General features: G+C 40.9%; 2 protein-coding genes across 6 annotated transcripts in view; one reads left to right on the forward strand and one right to left on the reverse strand.

Annotated features, from left to right (window-relative positions):
* The window catches only part of spo11 (SPO11 initiator of meiotic double stranded breaks), a 32545-nt gene extending 30586 nt beyond the window's left edge, over positions 1 to 1959 (reverse strand). Inside the window, exon 1 of the mRNA XM_061924049.1 lies at positions 1784 to 1959. Coding sequence (XP_061780033.1) covers positions 1784 to 1893 — 110 coding nt within the window. The 5' untranslated portion in view covers positions 1894 to 1959. The remainder of the gene's footprint in view (positions 1 to 1783) is intronic.
* A 285-nt stretch (positions 1960 to 2244) lies between these two features.
* Positions 2245 to 18422, forward strand: part of bmp7b (bone morphogenetic protein 7b) — a 64427-nt gene continuing 48249 nt past the window's right edge. For 4 of the 5 annotated variants that reach the window (XM_061923991.2, XM_061924016.2, XM_061924025.2 and 1 more), the window contains exon 1: positions 15615 to 16240. In XM_061923991.2, the coding sequence (XP_061779975.1) occupies positions 15841 to 16240 (400 nt within the window). In that variant the 5' untranslated portion in view covers positions 15615 to 15840. Of the gene's footprint in view, positions 2304 to 15614; positions 16241 to 18422 lie in introns of those variants that run through there. The other variant, XM_061923998.2, reaches the window with a different exon arrangement.

Below are 18422 nucleotides of genomic sequence, written 5' to 3' on the forward strand. Positions count from 1 at the left end.
TGTATGCACGTTCAACACTTAGATCATGGGTGTCAAACTCTGGCCCGCTGTGTAATTTCATTTGGCCCTTGAGGCAATATCAAATTAACATTAGAGCTGGCCCGCATTCACTGCTAATACTCATACTTGCCAACCCTCCCGATTTTCAGTGCCCCTCTCGAAAGTCTCCCGGGGCAACCATTCTCCCGAATTTCTCCCGATTTCCACCCGGACAACAATATTGGGGGCATGTCTTAAAGGCACTGCCTTTAGCGTCCTCTACAACCTGTCGTCACGTCTGCGTTTCCTCCATACAAACAGCGTGCCGGCCCCTGTCACATGATGTATGCGGCTTCTACACACACATAAGTGAATGCAAGGCATACATGATCAACAACCATACAGGTCACACTGAGGGTGGCCGCATAAACAACTTTAACACTGTTACAAATATGCGCCACACTGTGAAACCACACCAAACAAGAATGACAAACACATTTCGGGAGAACATCTGCACTGTAACACAACATAAACACAACAGAACAAATACCCAGAACCCCTTGCAGCACTAACTCTTCCGGGACGCTACAATATACACCCCCCCGCTACCACCAAACCCCGCCCACCTGAGCCCCGACATTAATGAACTAGCATCCCAGAAAAGATGCCAGGTATCTGGCTTGGGCACATCAGATTAGATAAGTGTGTTGCACACTGAGCAGTAAAAAAGCCTGAATGGTTGATTTATTCATTGTTATTTTATTTTCTAATTTATTAGCCTGTGGAAAAAGTTAATGTTGATATTTACCTCAGAATGCTGCAAATAGAAAAGAGGCATTAAATTTTTTATTTAAATTGTATTTATACACCATTGATGTTTTTTCGTTTGTTTTTTTAAAGTTGATTTTGCACTATTAAGTTATATAAGTGTTGCTTGTTCCATATTCAGTGTTTAAGCAAATCGGTGTAGCAAACTGAGCAATAATTAACGTGTTATTCATGCACTTTCTCTTGCTACTTCAAGGCTTGAATGTTTGATTCATTCATTATTGTTATTTCATTTTCAAATGTATTATTAGCCTATAGCCTGTAGAAAAAGTTTATTTTGATATTCACCTCAGAAGGCTGCAAATAGAAAAGAGGCATTCAATTTTTATTTAAATTTTATTTGATATGCCATTGATTTTTTTTGAATTATTATTATTATTATTTGAAACTCGATTTTGCATGTCACTATAAAGTTATATAAGCCTTGCTTGTTCAATATTCAATGCAAAACTTGAAAATTGGATATTCTTCATCTCAGTATGTTTATCATGACTGACTTAATTATATAATACAAGAACTGCTGTATTAATTATTCACTGATGCCATCGTGCTCAAAAAAGAAGTCAGTAAATGAACGTATGTATTTGTAAACGCTCTGAAGTGGGAAAGGGGTATGATTAAATAAGCTTCGCTTCTTCCTACTCCTTTTCAACACATGATGTAAAGTGAAATGATATGAAATTGTGTGATGTATTATGCTGTAAGTGTGTTCATGTTCAAAGTAAACTAAAGAAAGAAAAGAAAGAATGCTAACTAGCTAATGCTAACTATCTAATGCTAAACTATCTAATGCTAACTATCTAATGCTAACTAGCGAATGCTAACTAGCTAATGCTAACTAGCTAATGCGGTTTATGCTATCAGCCTAAAGAAAGAAAAGAAAGAATGCTAACTAGCTAATGCTAACTAGCGAATGCTAACTAGCTAATGCGGTTTATGCTATCAGCCGCAAGAAAGAAACACTTTGAATTCTTACGGAACAATTTCTTCATCTACACGCTGGGAGTCTTCGGCTTCGACATTACCGAACAAGTACGAACGAAGCTGATCGATTTGGGTGAAGAATTGTGAGGAATTAATCTCCATCTTTGAGCCTTTTTTTTTTCTCTGCTCGAAGACGGAAGTAGGTAGAAGTTTGCCCAGAGTTTTGTCTGCCAGGTACGCCAACGTCACGTTTTGCCTTTTATTTTGTTTGTGGTTTGGATAGTTCATGAAGATGAAAAAAGAAACGTTTAAACTCCACAAGGTGGTGAAGCAAACACGTCTATTATGAAAATAGCCGACATGTAGAAGGCATGGAGTAAGATAAGTGCATGTGACTCACTAAGTTGGTGTGAACTTGCAGCTACTTGCTCAAAGGTGTGCTGACTGTTTCTATCTTGTCTCTTTCAGAGGGAGTGACTACTTGTAGGATGTCTGGAGATAAGGAGGATCAAAACATACTTTTATATCTCTTTCTATATGCTAAAATGGAGCAATTAGACAACCATTAAGAGGTATTTCTGAATCTTTAACAAACAACACAGAAAACAGAAAAAACTTTTAAGGGTCTTCTCCCCGCCATCTTTGTTGTAGTTTTTAACTTCCATATGGAGTCTACTGACATATATAAGTTAGAACTATACGCTACTTTGTATTAGAAATGTTCTAGTTTTTATCTTCCATATGAAGTCTACTGACATATATAAGTTAGAACTATACGCTACTTTGTATTAGAAATGTTCTAGTTTTTATCTTCCATATGGAGTCTACTACTTTGTTCGTACACGTACTCTTCCATCTACTTAAGTACTTTTGTTCTTACACGTATCCTCCCATCTACTAAAGTACTTCTATTCTTACATGTATTTTTCCATCAAATTAAGTACTTTTATTCTTACATGTATTTTTCCATCAAATTAAGTACTTTTATTCTTACATGTATTTTTCCATTCAATTACCGTATTTTTTGGAGTATAAGTCGCACCGGAGTATAAGTCGCACCTGCCGAAAATGCATAATAAAGAAAGAAAAAAACATATATAAGTCGCACTGGAGCCCGGCCAAACTATGAAAAAAACTGCGACTTATAGTCCGAAAAATACGGTAAGTACTTTTGTTCTTACACGTATCCTCCCATCTACTGAAGTAGTTTTATTCTTATATGTATTTTTCCATCCAATAAGTACTTTTGTTCTTACATGTATTCTTCCATCCACTTAAGTACTTTTGTTCTTACATGTATTCTTCCATCCACTTAAGTACTTTTGTTCTGACACGTATTCCCCCATCTACTAAAGTACTTTTATTCCTACTTGTACTTTTCCATCTACTTAAGTACTTTTGTGCTTACACGTATTCTTCCATCTACTTAAGTACTTTTGTTCTTACATGTATTCTTCCATCCACTTAAGTACTTTTGTTCTTACACGTATCCTCCCATCTACTAAAGTACTTTTATTCTAACATGTATTTTTCTATCCAATTAAGTACTTTTGTTCTTACATGTATTCTTCCATGCACTTAAGTACTTTTTTTCTTACACGTATTCTCCCATCTACTTAAGTACTTTTGTTCTCACACGTATTCTCCCATCTACGTAAGTACTTTTGTTCTAACACGTATTCCCCCATTTACTAAAGTACTTTTATTCCTGTATGTACTCTTCCATCTACTTAAGTACTTTTGTTCTTACACATATTCTTCCGTCTACTTAAGTACTTGTGTTCTTACACAAATTCTCCCATCTACTTAAGTAATTTTGTTCTTACACGTATTATCCCATCTACTTAAGTACTTTTATTCTTACATGTACTCTTCCATCCACTTAATTACTTTTGTTTTTACATGTATTCTTCCATCCACTTAAGTACTTTTGTGCTTACACGTATTCTTCCATCTACTTAAGTACTTTTATTCCTACATGTATTTTTCCATCCAATTAAGTACTTTTGTTCTTACATGGATACTTCCATCCACTTAAGTACTTTTGTTCGTACATGTATTCTCCCATCTACTTAAGTACTTTTGTTCTTACACGTATTCCCCCATTTACTAAAGTTATTTTATTCCTACTTGTACTTTTCCATCTACTTAAGTACTTTTGTTCTTACATGTATTCTCCCATCTACTTAAGTACTTTTGTTCGTACACATATTCTTCCATCTACTTAAGTACTTTTGTTCTTACACGTATCCTCCCATCTACTAAAGTACTTTTATTTTAACATGTATTTTTCTATCCAATTAAGTAATTTTGTTCTTACATGTATTCTTCCATGCACTTAAGTACTTTTTTTCTTACACGTATTCTCCCATCTACTTAAGTACTTTTGTTCTTACACATATTCTCCCATCTACGTAAGTACTTTTGTTCTAACACGTATTCCCCCATTTACTAAAGTACTTTTATTCCTACATGTACTCTTCCATCTACTTAAGTACTTTTGTTCTTACACGTATTTTTCCGTCTACTTAAGTACTTGTGTTCTTACACAAATTCTCCCATCTACTTAAGTAATTTTGTTCTTACATGTATTCTCCCATCTACTTAAGTACTTTTATTCTTACATGTACTCTTCCATCCACTTAATTACTTTTGTTTTTACATGTATTCTTCCATCCACTTAAGTACTTTTGTTCTTACATGTATTCTTCCATCCACTTAAGTACTTTTGTTCTCACATGTATTCTCCCATCTACTTAAGTACTTTTGTTCTTACATGTATTCTTCCATCCACTTAAGTACTTTTGTTCTTACACGTATTCTCCCATCTACTTAAGTACTTTTGTTCTTACACTTATTCTTCCATCTCCTTAAGTACTTTTGTTCTTACATGTATTCTCCCATCTACTAAAGTACTTTTATTCTTACATGTATTTTTCCATCCACTTAATTACTTTTGTTCTTACATGTATTCTTCCATCCACTTAAGTACTTTAGTGCTTACACGTATTCTTCCATCTACTAAAGTACTTTTATTCTTACATGTATTTTTCCATCCAATTAAGTACTTTTGTTCTTACATGTATTCTTGCATCTACTTAAGTACTTTTGTTCTTACACGTATTCTCCCATCTACTTAAGTACTTTTGTTCTTACACTTATTCTTCCATCCACTTAAGTACCTTTGTGCTTACACGTATTCTTCCATCTACTAAAGTACTTTTATTCTTACATGTATTTTTCCATCCAATTAAGTACTTTTGTTCTTACATGTATTCTTGCATCTACTTAAGTACTTTTGTTCTTACACATATTCTCCCATCTACTTAAGTACTTTTGTTCTTACACTTATTCTTCCATCTCCTTAAGTACTTTTGTTCTTACATGTATTCTCCCATCTACTAAAGTACTTTTATTCTTACATGTATTTTTCCATCCACTAAATTACTTTTGTTCTTACATGTATTCTTCCATCCACTTAAGTACTTTAGTGCTTACACGTATTCTTCCATCTACTAAAGTACTTTTATTCTTACATGTATTTTTCCATCCAATTAAGTACTTTTGTTCTTACATGTATTCTTGCATCCACTTAAGTACTTTTGTTCTTACACGTATTCTCCCATCTACTTAAGTACTTTTGTTCTTACACTTATTCTTCCATCTCCTTAAGTACTTTTGTTCTTACACTTATTCTTCCATCTCCTTAAGTACTTTTGTTCTTACGTGTATTCTCCCATCTACTAAAGGTACTTTTATTCTTACATGTACTCTTCCATCCACTTAAGTACTGTTGTTCTTACACATATTCCCCCATCTATTTAAGTAGTTTTGTTTTTACACGTATTCTCCATTCCACTTAAGCACTTTTATTCTTGCACTTATTCTTCCATCTCCTTAAGTACTTTTGTTCTTCCTCCCATCACTTTAGTACTTTGGTTTTTGCGCACCTCTGAAGTGGGAATAAGTCCAGCGCCTCTGGAAGGTGAAAAAATGATATTGCACTTGACGTTTGGAAGCAGTGTACACCACACGTTATACAATTGTCGACATCTACCACTTTTTATGGGCATTTTAGAAGCAGTCCAAAGCATCTCTACAACGGAACCCACTTTTCTTTTTCCTTTTTTTTTAATCAATTAATACTGAAGGTGCGCTCACAGGACATAAGCTGCACTTACTGTGCTCAAGATGCAACAAATGCATTTTTTTTTATCATACAGGAGATATGTTACAATATATATTCTGTGTGGAAAAAACTAACACCATTGAAAAAAATACTAAAGGACACCAAAAGACATCATTTGAATTCAGCCCCTTTAAGTCTTCTCGCAACTATAAAATTATGTTGCTGAATATGTTTTTATTTGTCGGCGTCCAAATTGTTGACACACATGTAGGACAGAGGATTATGGTGTGTGTGCATGTGTGTCCATGGTGTGTGTGTGAAAATGTCACTTTGCGCGTCCTTCTCACCTGCTAAATAAAACGCAAAGTAGTGCTGGCAAAACGGTGATGAGTGTTGATAAATCACACTGCGTGTGCTAAATAATCTTCTCCCCCCGGCATATATATATAACTGAAGATCAAAAGTAATGGTTTACTGATTGTCTCTGACAAGGAATGAACCTTCAAGTGTGAGTATTTCCTATCCGGAAGTGACGAGGAACCATTCGGAAAAAGTGGAAGCGCGGACAGGCTCTAGTTCTCGTGCTGCAGACAGGCCGGGCGAGACCCCTGCGGTTTTCTTGGCCCAGGAGGGATTTGTGTGGCGTGTGAGGCTCTAACCTGAGGAGACAGAGTGCAACGAGTCATGTGCTTGTCTCGGGACCAGTGTTTGTACTGGGCAGGGGTGGGGGGGGGCACAGGGGAAGCAGGGGGGCGCAGGGTCAGAGGAAAAGCCAAGAAGGGGGGCTGCAGGTGAGGGGGATTAACTGCAGCTCGAGGCCTGCAGAAACTAAATACAAATCTGTCAAGATAATCCCTACAAATAGAAAACAGAGCTGCCCTCCATTCACAAGCTCCGGAGTTTAGCAGATCTACACCCCCAACGTTGGACTACTCTGGTTCTCACCAGCGTTTGATCAGTTTCATAATGCCAGGAGAACCTGGAGAGTGACCCTGATGATTGACAGGCCAGGATACACAGAACACCATGAAAGTTGAGCGATTGTTATCACCTCCATCCTGCACGCTGATAAGAAAGTGAGGACACAGGTGTCTGAGTGATGTCATCCCGCCAGGCTAAAGCGAAGGATTAGTGGAGACTGAGAACCATGAATCACTCTGGTGCTCCTGCACACCATGTTAGTCTGCAGAGTGATCTAATAGAAGGATCATGTTGTCATGGAACTCATTTGTTACACTCCTTGTGGAAATCCCCTCAGGAAAAGCATCAATTCCATCTCCAAAACTGAAAGTAAGCATTCCAAAAACTATTAGCAATATGTTTTCATTCAGCGTGGTTGGTGTGTTTGATCCCAGATCTTTACACAGCAAATGAAGGATTAGACCAGCAGATTCAAGGGAAGTGGTTCTGAAAGCTGTATTAGATACTGGAACCACATTTGTTCAAAGCCTAAATGGCATATTAGAAGTGTTTGATAAAGTCTTGCAGCCTGCGTCACAGCTGGGTTTCATGTGTTCACCAGGCCCCGGGACTGCAGCACACTGGAGTGGAAACATGTGCCAGGAAGCAGGGTCACAGCACAAACTCAGACACAAACTTCCATCCTTTCCTTTGAATCACCTGGTACCTTTAGAGACTCTCCATTGGAGTGGAAACATGTGCCAGGAAGCAGGGTCACAGCATAAACTCAGACACAAACTTCCATCCTTTCCTTTGAAAACCTTGTACCTTCTGAGACTCTCCATTGAATCCCCTTGTACCATCTTAGACTCTCCATTGAATCGACTTGTACCTTCTGAGACTCTCCACTGGAGAAGAAACATGCCAGGAAGCAATATCATAGCACAAACTCAGACACAAACTTCCATCCTTTCCTTTGAATCACCTGGTACCATCTGAGACTCTCCATTGAATCACCTTGTACCATCTGAGACTCTCCATTGAATCGACTTGTACCTTCTGAGATTCTCCACTGGAGTGGAAACATGTGGAGGAAGCATGGTCACAGCACAAACTCATACACAAACTTTCATCCTTTCCTTTGAATCACCTGATGCCTTCTGAGACTCTCCATTGTCTCAACTTGTACCTTCTGAGACTCTCCACTGGAGTACAAACATGTGCCAAGAAGCAACGCCACAGCACAAACTCAGACACAAACTTCCATCCTTTCCTTTGAATCACCTGGTACCTTCTGAGACTCTCCACTGGAGAATAAACATGTACCAGGAAGCAATGTCACAGCACAAACTTAGACACAAACTTCCATCCTTTCCTTTGATTCAACTTGTACCTTCTAAAACGCTCAGTTTGATCAACTTGTACTTTCTGAGACTCTCCATTGTATCACCTTGTACCTTCTGAGACTCTCCATTGTATTAACTTGTACCTTCTGATACTCTCCACTGGAGTACAAACATGTACCAGGAAGCAACGCCACAGCACAAACTCAGACACAAACTTCCATTATTTCCCTTTGATTCACCTGGTACCTTCTGAGACTCTCCACTGGAGAAGAACCATGTACCAGAAAGCAAGGTCACAGCACAAACTCAGACACAAACTTCCATTATTTCCTTTGATTCACCTGGTACCTTCTGAGACTCTCCACTGGAGAAGAACCATGTACCAGAAAGCAGGGTCACAGCACAAACTCAGACACAAACTTCCATTATTTCCTTTGATTCACCTGGTACCTTCTGAGACTCTCGATTGTATCAACTTGTACCTTCTGAGACTCTCCACTGGAGAAGAACCATGTACCAGAAAGCAGGGTCACAGCACAAACTCAGACACAAACTTCCATTATTTCCTTTGATTCACCTGGTACCTTCTGAGACTCTCCACTGGAGAAGAACCATGTACCAGAAAGCAGGGTCACAGCACAAACTCAGACACAAACTTCCATTATTTCCTTTGATTCACCTGGTACCTTCTGAGACTCTCGATTGTATCAACTTGTACCTTCTGAGACTCTCCACTGGAGAAGAACCATGTACCAGAAAGCAGGGTCACAGCACAAACTCAGACACAAACTTCCATTATTTCCTTTGATTCACCTGGTACCTTCTGAGACTCTCGATTGTATCAACTTGTACCTTCTGAGACTCTCCACTGGAGAAGAACCATGTACCAGAAAGCAGGGTCACAGCACAAACTCAGACACAAACTTCCATTATTTCATTTGATTCACCTGGTACCTTCTGAGACTCTCCACTGGAGAAGAACCATGTACCAGAAAGCAGGGTCACAGCACAAACTCAGACACAAACTTCCATTATTTCCTTTGATTCACCTGGTACCTTCTGAGACTCTCGATTGTATCAACTTGTACCTTCTGAGACTCTCCACTGGAGAAGAACCATGTACCAGAAAGCAGGGTCACAGCACAAACTCAGACACAAACTTCCATTATTTCCTTTGATTCACCTGGTACCTTCTGAGACTCTCTATTGTATCAACTTGTACCTTCTGAGACTCTCAATTGGATCAACTTGTACCTTCTGAGACTTTCCCTTGTATAAATGTGTACCTTCTGAGACTCTCCACTGGAGTACAAACGTGCCAGGAGGCAACACCACAGCACAAACTCAGACCTAAACTTCCATCCTTTCCTTTGAATCAACATGTACCATCTGAGACTCTCCATTGCATCAACTTGTACCTTCTGAGACTCTCCATTGCATCAACTTGTACCTTCTGAGACTTTCCACTGGAAACATGTGCCAGGAAGCAACACCACAGCACAAACTCAAACACAAACTTCCATCCTTTCCTTTGAATCACCTTGTACCATCTGAGCCTCTCTCCTGGTCCTCCTCACCGCTCTGCAGGTCTTCAAAGGACTTCTGGCCGCTGCTCTCTGAAGCAACACATTCAACAAATATTACTCTGGCCTCTAAGGCCTTCAATGGACGCCATGAAGGAAATGTTGTTTTTCCAAGAAAGTTCAGGCTTTGGTGCAACATGTAAGTGCAGCAGGCAGGACCAAGTGCAAACATATCGACTTGCGGGAAACGAAAGGCCAAATAAGTGAAAACACACATTCGGGTTTCATGCAGAAACAAGGTCAGCTGTCACTAATCAAGATCAGAAGATGTGTGCTGACTCAGGATCAGTCTCAACTTTGTCTTTTCACTTTGTTGATTCTTTTTCTTCTGCTTTGGGTCCACTTGTCAGAGACTCGCAGTGAGACTCTAATCCGCATTTAGTGCTGAGGTCAGCAGGCTTGGAGAGAGACAAACAAAGAGGGCTCTGTTCTTTTTGTCTCCTCCACCATTGTCCTCTCTGGGCCGGCAGAACTAAGCCCAGGACCGATGCGCTCCCAGGTTCCTTGGACGAGCAGACATGGCTGTGACTTTGCAGAAATACAATCTGTGTACATGTAGTACCTCTAATGGAAGATTGATTACATGTCGTAAAGTATTCTAGGACTGTGTACATGTAGTACTTCGAATGGAAGATTACATGTCATAAAGTATTCTAGGACTGTGTACATGTAGTACTTCTAATGGAAGATTACATGTCGTAAAAGTATTGTTGGACTGTGTACATGTAGTACTTTTAATGGAAGATTACATGTCGTATTGTGTTATAGGACTGTGTACATGTAGTACTTCTAATGGAAGATTACACGTCGTAAAGTATTATAGGAATGTGTACATGTAGTACTACTAATGGAAGATGACATGTCGTAAAGTATTATAGGACTGTGTACAATTAGTACTTTTAATGGAAGATTACATGTCGTAAAGTATTATAGGACTGTGTAGATGTAGTACTTCTAATGGAAGATGACATGTCCTAAAGTATTATAGGACTGTGTACATGTAGTACTACTAATGGAAGATGACATGTCCTAAAGTATTATAGGACTGTGTACATGTATTACTTCTAATGGAAGATTACATGTCGTAAAGTATTATAGGACTGTGTAGATGTAGTACTTCTAATGGACGATTACACGTCTTAAAGTACACATTATTATAGGACTGTGTACATGCAATACTTCTAATGGAAGATTACAAGTCGTAAAGTATTATGGGACTGTGCACATGTAGTACTTCTAATGGAAGATGACATGTCGTAAAGTATTATAGGACTGTGTACATGTAGTACTACTAATGGAAGTTGACATGTCAAAAAGTATTATAGGACTGTGTACAAGTATTACTTCTAATGGAAGATTACATGCCGTAAGGTATTATAGGACTGTGCACATGTAGTACTTCTAATGGAAGATGACATGTCGTAAAGTATTATAGGACTGTGTACATGCAGTACTTCTGATGCAAGATTACATTCGTAAAGTATTTTAGGACTGTGTACATGTAGTACTTCTAGTGGAAGATTACATGTCGTATTGTATTATAGGACTGTGTACATGTAGTACTTCTAATGGAAGATTACACGTCGTAAAGTACACAATATTATATGACTGTGTACATGTAGTACTTTTAATGGAAGATTGCACAACGTAAAGTACACACTATTATATGACTCCCTACATCTAGTACTTTTATGGAAGATAACCTGTCTTAAAGTATACACTATTATTGGACTGTGTACATGTAGTCCTACTAATGAAAGATTAAAGGTCTTAAAGTGCACACTATAATAGGACCGCATACACGGTATGTAGTACTACTAATGGAATATTAAACATCTTAAAGTACACAGTATTATAGGACTGTGTACACAGTATGTAGTACTACTAATGAAAGATTACATGCCTTAAAGTTCACACTGTTTAACTAAGTACACAGTATGTAGTACTAATAATGGAAGATTAAAGGTCCTAAAGTACACACTGTCGTAGGACTGAGCTCACAGTATGTAGTACTTTTAATGGATGCATCCATGTTGTATCTGCTGCTCCTTTGTGTCATGCATTCGTGTTCCATCTGCTGATTCTTTTGTGCCAGCAATCTGAGGGTTACTGGTTCAATCCCCACCTTCTACCATCCCAGTCACATCCGTTGTGTCCTTGAGCAAGACACTTCACCCTTGCTCCTGATGGGTCCTGGTTAGCGCCTTGCATGGCAGCTCCCACCATCAGTGTGTGAATATGTGTGTGAATGGGTGAATGTGGAAATAGTGTCAAAGCGCCTTGAGTCCCTTAAAAAAAAGGTAGAAAAGCGCTATACAAGTATAACCATTTACCATTTGTGTCATGCATCCATGTTGCATTTGATGCTCCGTTGTGTCATGCATCCATGTTGCTTCTGCTACAACATGGATGCATGACACAAAGGAGTATCTGTTGCTTATTTGTGTCATGCATCCTTGTGGCATCTGCTGCTTCTTTAAGTCACGCATCCATGTTGCATCTGCTGCTCCTTTAAGTCATGCATCCATGTGGCATCAGTTGCTACTTCATGTCATGCATCCATGTTGCATCTGCTGCTCCTTGAAGTCATGCATCCATGTTGCATCTTCTGCTCCTTCAAGTCATGCACACATGTTGCATCTGTTGTGTCATGCATACATGTTCCATCTGCTCATTTTTTGTGTCATACATACAGAATGTATCTGCTGCTCATTTGTGTCATGCATCCATGTTGCATCTGATGTACCATTGTGTCATGCATCCATATTGCATCTGCTACAACATGGATACATGACACAAAGGAGAATCTGCTGCGTATCTGTGTCATGCATCCATGTGTCATCTGCTGCTCCTTTAAGTCGTGCATCCATGTTGCATCTGCTGCTCCTTTAAGTCATGTGTCCATGTTGCGTTTGCTGCTCATTTGTGTCATGCATCCATGTGGCATCTGTTGATTCTTCATGTCATGCATCCATGTTGCATCGGCTACTCCTTAAGTCATCTATCCATGTTGCATCTGTTGCCCCTTTTGTGTCATGCATCGATGTCGCATCTGCTGCTTCTTTGTATCGTGCATCCATGTTGTATCTGCTGTTCCTTTGTGTCATGCATCCATGTTGTATCTGTTGCTCCTTCGTGTCATACATCCATGTCGCATCTGCTGCTCATTTGTGTCATGCATCTGTGTGGCATCTGTTGCTCCTTCAAGCCATGCATCCATGTTGCATCTGCTGCACCTTCAAGTCATGCATCAATGTTGCATCAATGTTGCATCAATGTTGCATCTGCTGCGCCTTCAAGTCGTGCATCCATGTTGCATCTGCTGCTCCTTCAAGCCATGCATCCATGTTGCATCTGCCGCTCCTTTGTGTCATGCATCCATGTTGTATCTGCTGCTACTTTGTGTCATGCATCCATGTTGCATCTGCTGCGCCTTCAAGTCATGCATCAATGTTGCATCTGCTGCGCTTTCAAGTCGTGCATCCATGTTGCATCTGCTGCTCCTTCAAGCCATGCAACCATGTTGCATCTGCCACTCCTTTGTGTCATGCATCCATGTTGTATCTGCTGCTCCTTTAAGTCATGCATCCATGTTGCATCTGATGCTCCTTTGTGTCATGCATCCATGTTGCGTCTGCTGCTCATTTGTGTCATGCATCCACGTGGCATCTGCTGCGCCTTCAAGTCATGCATCAATGTTGCATCTGCTGCTCCTTCAAGTCATGCACACATGTTGCATCTGCTGCTCCTTTGTGTCGTGCATTCATGTTACATCTGCTAATCCTTCAAGCCATGCATCCATGTTGCATCTGCTGCGCCTTCAAGTCATGCATCAATGTTGCATCTGCTGCGCCTTCAAGTCATGCATCCATGTTGCATCTGCTGCTCCTTCAAGCCATTCATCCATGTTGCATCTGCCGCTCCTTTGTGTCATGCATCCATGTTGTATCTGCTGCTACTTTGTGTCATGCATCCATGTTGCATCTGCTGCTCCTTTAGGTCATGCATCCATGTTGCATCTGATGCTCCCTTGTGTCATGCATCCATGTTGTATCTATGACTCCTTTAAGTTATGCATCCATGTTGCATCTTATGCTCCTTCAAGCCATGCATCCATGTTGCATCTGCCGCTCCTTTGTGTCATGGATCCATGTTGCGTCTGCTGCTCATTTGTGTCATACATCCATGTGGCATCTGTTGCTACTCCATGTCATGCATCCATGTTGCATCGGCTACTCCTTGAAGTCATGCATCCATTCTGCATCTGCTGCTCCTTCAAGTCATGCATCAATGTTGCATCTGCTGCTCCTTAAAGTCATGCACACATGTTGCATCTGCTGCTCCTTCATGTCATGCATCCATGTTGCATCTGCTGCTCCTTCAAGTCATGCATTAATGTTGCATCTGCTGCTCCTTAAAGTCATGCACACATGTTCCATCTGCTGCTCTTTTGTGTCATGCATCCATGTTGCATCTGCTGCTCCTTCAAGTCATGCATCCATGTTGCATCTGCTGCTTCTTTAAGTCACGCATCCATGTTGCATCTGCTGCTCATTTGTGTCATGCATCCATGTGGCATCAGTTGCTACTACATGTCATGCATCCATGTTGTATCTGCTGCTACTTTGTGTCATGCATCCATGTTGTATCTGCTGCTCCTTTAAGTCATGCATCCATGTTGCATCTGCTGCTCCTTCAAGTCATGCACACATGTTGCATCTGCTGCGCCTTCAAGTCATGCACACATGTCGCATCTGCTGCTCCTTTGTGTCGTGCATTCATGTTGCATCTGCTGCTCCTTTAAGCCATGCATCCATGTTGCATCTGCTGCGCCTTCAAATAATGCATTCATGTTGCATCTGCTGCGCCTTCAGGTCATGCATCAATGTTGCATCTGCTGCTCCTTCAAGTCATGCACACGTCGCAACTGCTGCTCCTTTGTGTCGTGCATTCATGTTGCATCTGCTGCTCCTTCAAGCCATGCATCAATGTTGCATCTGCTGCTCCTTCAAGTCATGCACACATTTTGCATCTGCTGCTCCTTTGTGTCGTGCATTCATGTTGCATCCGCTGCTCCTTCAAGTCATGCATCCATGTTGCATCTGCCATTCCTTTGTGTCATGCATCCATGTTGTATCTGCTGCTCCTTTAAGTCATGCATCCATGTGGCATCTGCTGCGCCTTCAGGTCATGCATCAATGTTGCATCTGCTGCTCCTTCAAGTCATGCACACGTCGCAACTGCTGCTCCTTTGTGTCGTGCATTCATGTTGCATCTGCTGCTCCTTCAAGCCATGCATCAATGTTGCATCTGCTGCTCCTTCAAGTCATGCACACATTTTGCATCTGCTGCTCCTTTGTGTCGTGCATTCATGTTGCATCCGCTGCTCCTTCAAGTCATGCATCCATGTTGCATCTTCCATTCCTTTGTGTCATGCATCCATGTTGTATCTGCTGCTCCTTTAAGTCATGCATCCATGTGGCATCTGCTGCGCCTTCAAGTCATGCATCAATGTTGCATCTGCTGCTCCTTCAAGTCATGCACACATGTTGCATCTGCTGCTCCTTTGTGTCGCGCATCCATGTTGCATCTGCTGCTCCATTGTCATCCACTTCCTGCCACAGCAGAAAAGAGGGTCACAACCTTGTTTACAGCTACCTTTGAGAAGGTAATAGACAATTTTACTATATTAATATATATGTGTGTGTGTGTGTGTGTGTGTGTGTGTGTGTGTGTGTGTGTGTGTGTGTGTGTGTGTGTGTGTGTGTCATCAAACAAAAACAAAATCCCATTTAACTCCATTTCATCTCTCTCCCTCTCTCTCTCCCTCTCTCGCTCTCTCTCTTCCCACCCTCTCTCTCTCTACCCATCCCTCACTCTCTCTCTCTGGTTCTCGCTCTCTCTCTCCTGCTCCTCCCTTCCCAGAGGTTATAGGAGGCAGCGTGGAACAGGACTCAAGTCGCTAGTGCGCACCAAGTAAGGGAAGTAGTGCGCAGTAAAGTCGGCAGTAAAGTAAGCGTGTGCACTTGACAGGTGGCGCAAGATCACTTTGAGAAGAAGTTGATGTTTCGTCGGAGACCCTGCTTCAACAAGATGGCAGCCAGTTGAGGAGAGTGAAGCAAGACCAGGTCTGAAGACATTTGAGTCCGCCATGGCAGGCCTTGCTGAGAAATGTGCTGCAGCTTTGCTCCTGGTGTGGACCTCCTGCGTGATGGCGGACATGTCCTTCAGCAACTTCTCGCTGGACAACGAGTTCCACTCCAGCTTCATCTACCGCCGCTTGAGGAGTCAGGAGCGCAGGGAGATCCAGCGGGAGATCTTGTCCATCCTGGGACTGCCGCACCGGCCTCGACCTCACCTGCTCGGCAAGCACAACTCTGCTCCCGTGTTCATGCTGGACTTGTACAGGTCCATGTCCTCAGGGGGGGACCAGGACAGCTTCTCGTATCCTCACAGACCCGTCTTCACCACGCAGGGTCCGCCCCTCGCCAGCTTTCAAGACAACAACTTTCTGAATGACGCCGACATGGTGATGAGCTTTGTCAACCTAGGTAAATATGGCTTCTTCTCCTCTTGAACTTATCACTTGCAGAACCTACACGTAAGACCTGCACTACACAAGTAGAACTTTATCTCCGAGTCGCCCGTTAAAATGCTTGCACTCTTTTGTCTACACTTTTTTTAATCCAACTGAAACTTTATTTGATGCACCTTTTTTTGTCAGTGCCAAATAACATTATTCAAACATAAACTTACAAACATTACTTCTTCACAAGAACATCTGAAAACAACTGCAAATATTGGTATTAATATTATCTGTGACTGAGCAGGAAGGGGCTAGGACAGGGGCCGGGAACCTTTTTGGCTGAGAGAGCCATGAAAGCCAAATATTTTAAAATGTATTTCCGTTAGAGCTGTATAATATTTTTTAACAATGAATACAACTAAATGCGTGCATTTTTAAGTAAGACCAACATTTTTAGAGTATAATAAGTCTCTTATCTTACCATTAATGCGACTTCTGGTGCTGCGTGGTTTTGCTGATGACTTTGTAGTCTGGTTGATACGTGGTTATTTTTAACACTGTTATTACCAGCGGAATTATTCATTACTTATCGTGTTAAGCAGTGTCAGCTAAGATTTATCTGAGAGCCAGATGCAGTCATCAAAAGAGCCACATCTGGCTCTAGAGCCATAGGTTCCCTACCCCTGGGCTAGGAGTATGCAAGCTGCTAGGGGGAAAAAAATCCATTCACTTCCAAGTCACTATTTTTATTCATAGAGATTCTAAACTGATTGATGAAGAAAAATAAGTTTTGTATGCCTTCTCCACAGCTACAAAACCCAAAACCAGTGAAGTTGGCACATTGTGAAATGGTACATAAAAACAGAATACAATGATTTGCAAATCCTTTTCAACTTATTTTCAATTGAATAGACTGCAAAGACAAGATATTTAATGTTCACACTGAGAAACTTCTTTTTTTTTTGCAAAAAATCATTAACTTAGTAATGATAAAAACTTAATGGCAGCAACAAATTGCAAAAAATAATGTCACAGGGACTTTTTTACCACTGTGTTACATGGCCTTTCCTTTTCACAACACTCAGTAAACGTTTAGGAACTCAGGAGACACATTTTTGAAGCTTTTCAGATGGAATCATTTCCCATTCTTGCTTGATGTACAGCTTAAGTTGTTCAACAGTCCGGGATCTCCGTTGTGGTATTTTAGGCTTCATAATGTGCCACACATTTTCATTGGGAGACAGGTCTGGACTACAGGCAGGCCAGTCTAGTACCCGCACTCTTTTACTATGAAGCCACGCTGTTGTTGTGGCTTGGCATTGTCTTACTGAAATAAGCAGGGGCGTCCATGATAACGTTGCTTGGATGGCAACATATGTTGCTCCAAAACCTGTATGTACATTTCAGCATTAATGGTGCCTTCACAGATGTGTAAGTTACCCATGTCTTGGGGACTAATACACCCCCATACCATCACAGATGCTGGCTTTTCAACTTTGCGCCGAGAACATTCCGGATGGTTCTTTTCCTCTTTGGTCCGGAGGACACAACGTCCACAATTTCCAAAAACAATTTGAAATGTGGACTCGTCAGACCACAGAACAATTTTACTCTTTGCATCAGTCCATCTTAGATGAGCTCGGGCCCAGCGAAGCTGGCGGTGTTTCTGGGTGTTGTTGATAAATGGCTTTTGCTTTGCATAGCAGAGTTTTAACTTGCACTTACAGATGTAGCTACGAACTGCAGTTACATACAGTGGTTTTTTTAAGTGTTCCTGAGCTCATGTGGTGATATCCTTTACACACTGATGGCGCTTTTTGATGCAGTACCGCCTGAGGGATCGAAGGTCACGGCCTTGCCGCTTACGTGCAGTGATTTATCAGATTCTCTGAACCTTTTGATGATATTACGGACCATAGATGGTAAATTCCTTGCAATAGCTCGTTGAAAAAATGTTGTTCTAAAACTGTTGGACAGTTTGCTCAGGCATTTGTTGACAAAGTGGTGACCCTCGCCCCATCCTTGTTTGTGAATGACTGAGCATTTCCTGGAAGCTGCTTTTATACCCAATCATGGCACCCACCTGTTCCCAATTAGCCTGTTCACCTGTGGGATGTTCCAAATAAGTGTTTGATGAGCATTCCTCAACTTTCTCAGTCTTTTTTGCCACTTGTGCCAGCTTGTTTGAATCATGTTGCAGGAATCAA

Source organism: Nerophis lumbriciformis, linkage group LG01, assembly GCF_033978685.3.
Source record: "Nerophis lumbriciformis linkage group LG01, RoL_Nlum_v2.1, whole genome shotgun sequence".
NCBI lineage: Eukaryota > Metazoa > Chordata > Actinopteri > Syngnathiformes > Syngnathidae > Nerophis > Nerophis lumbriciformis.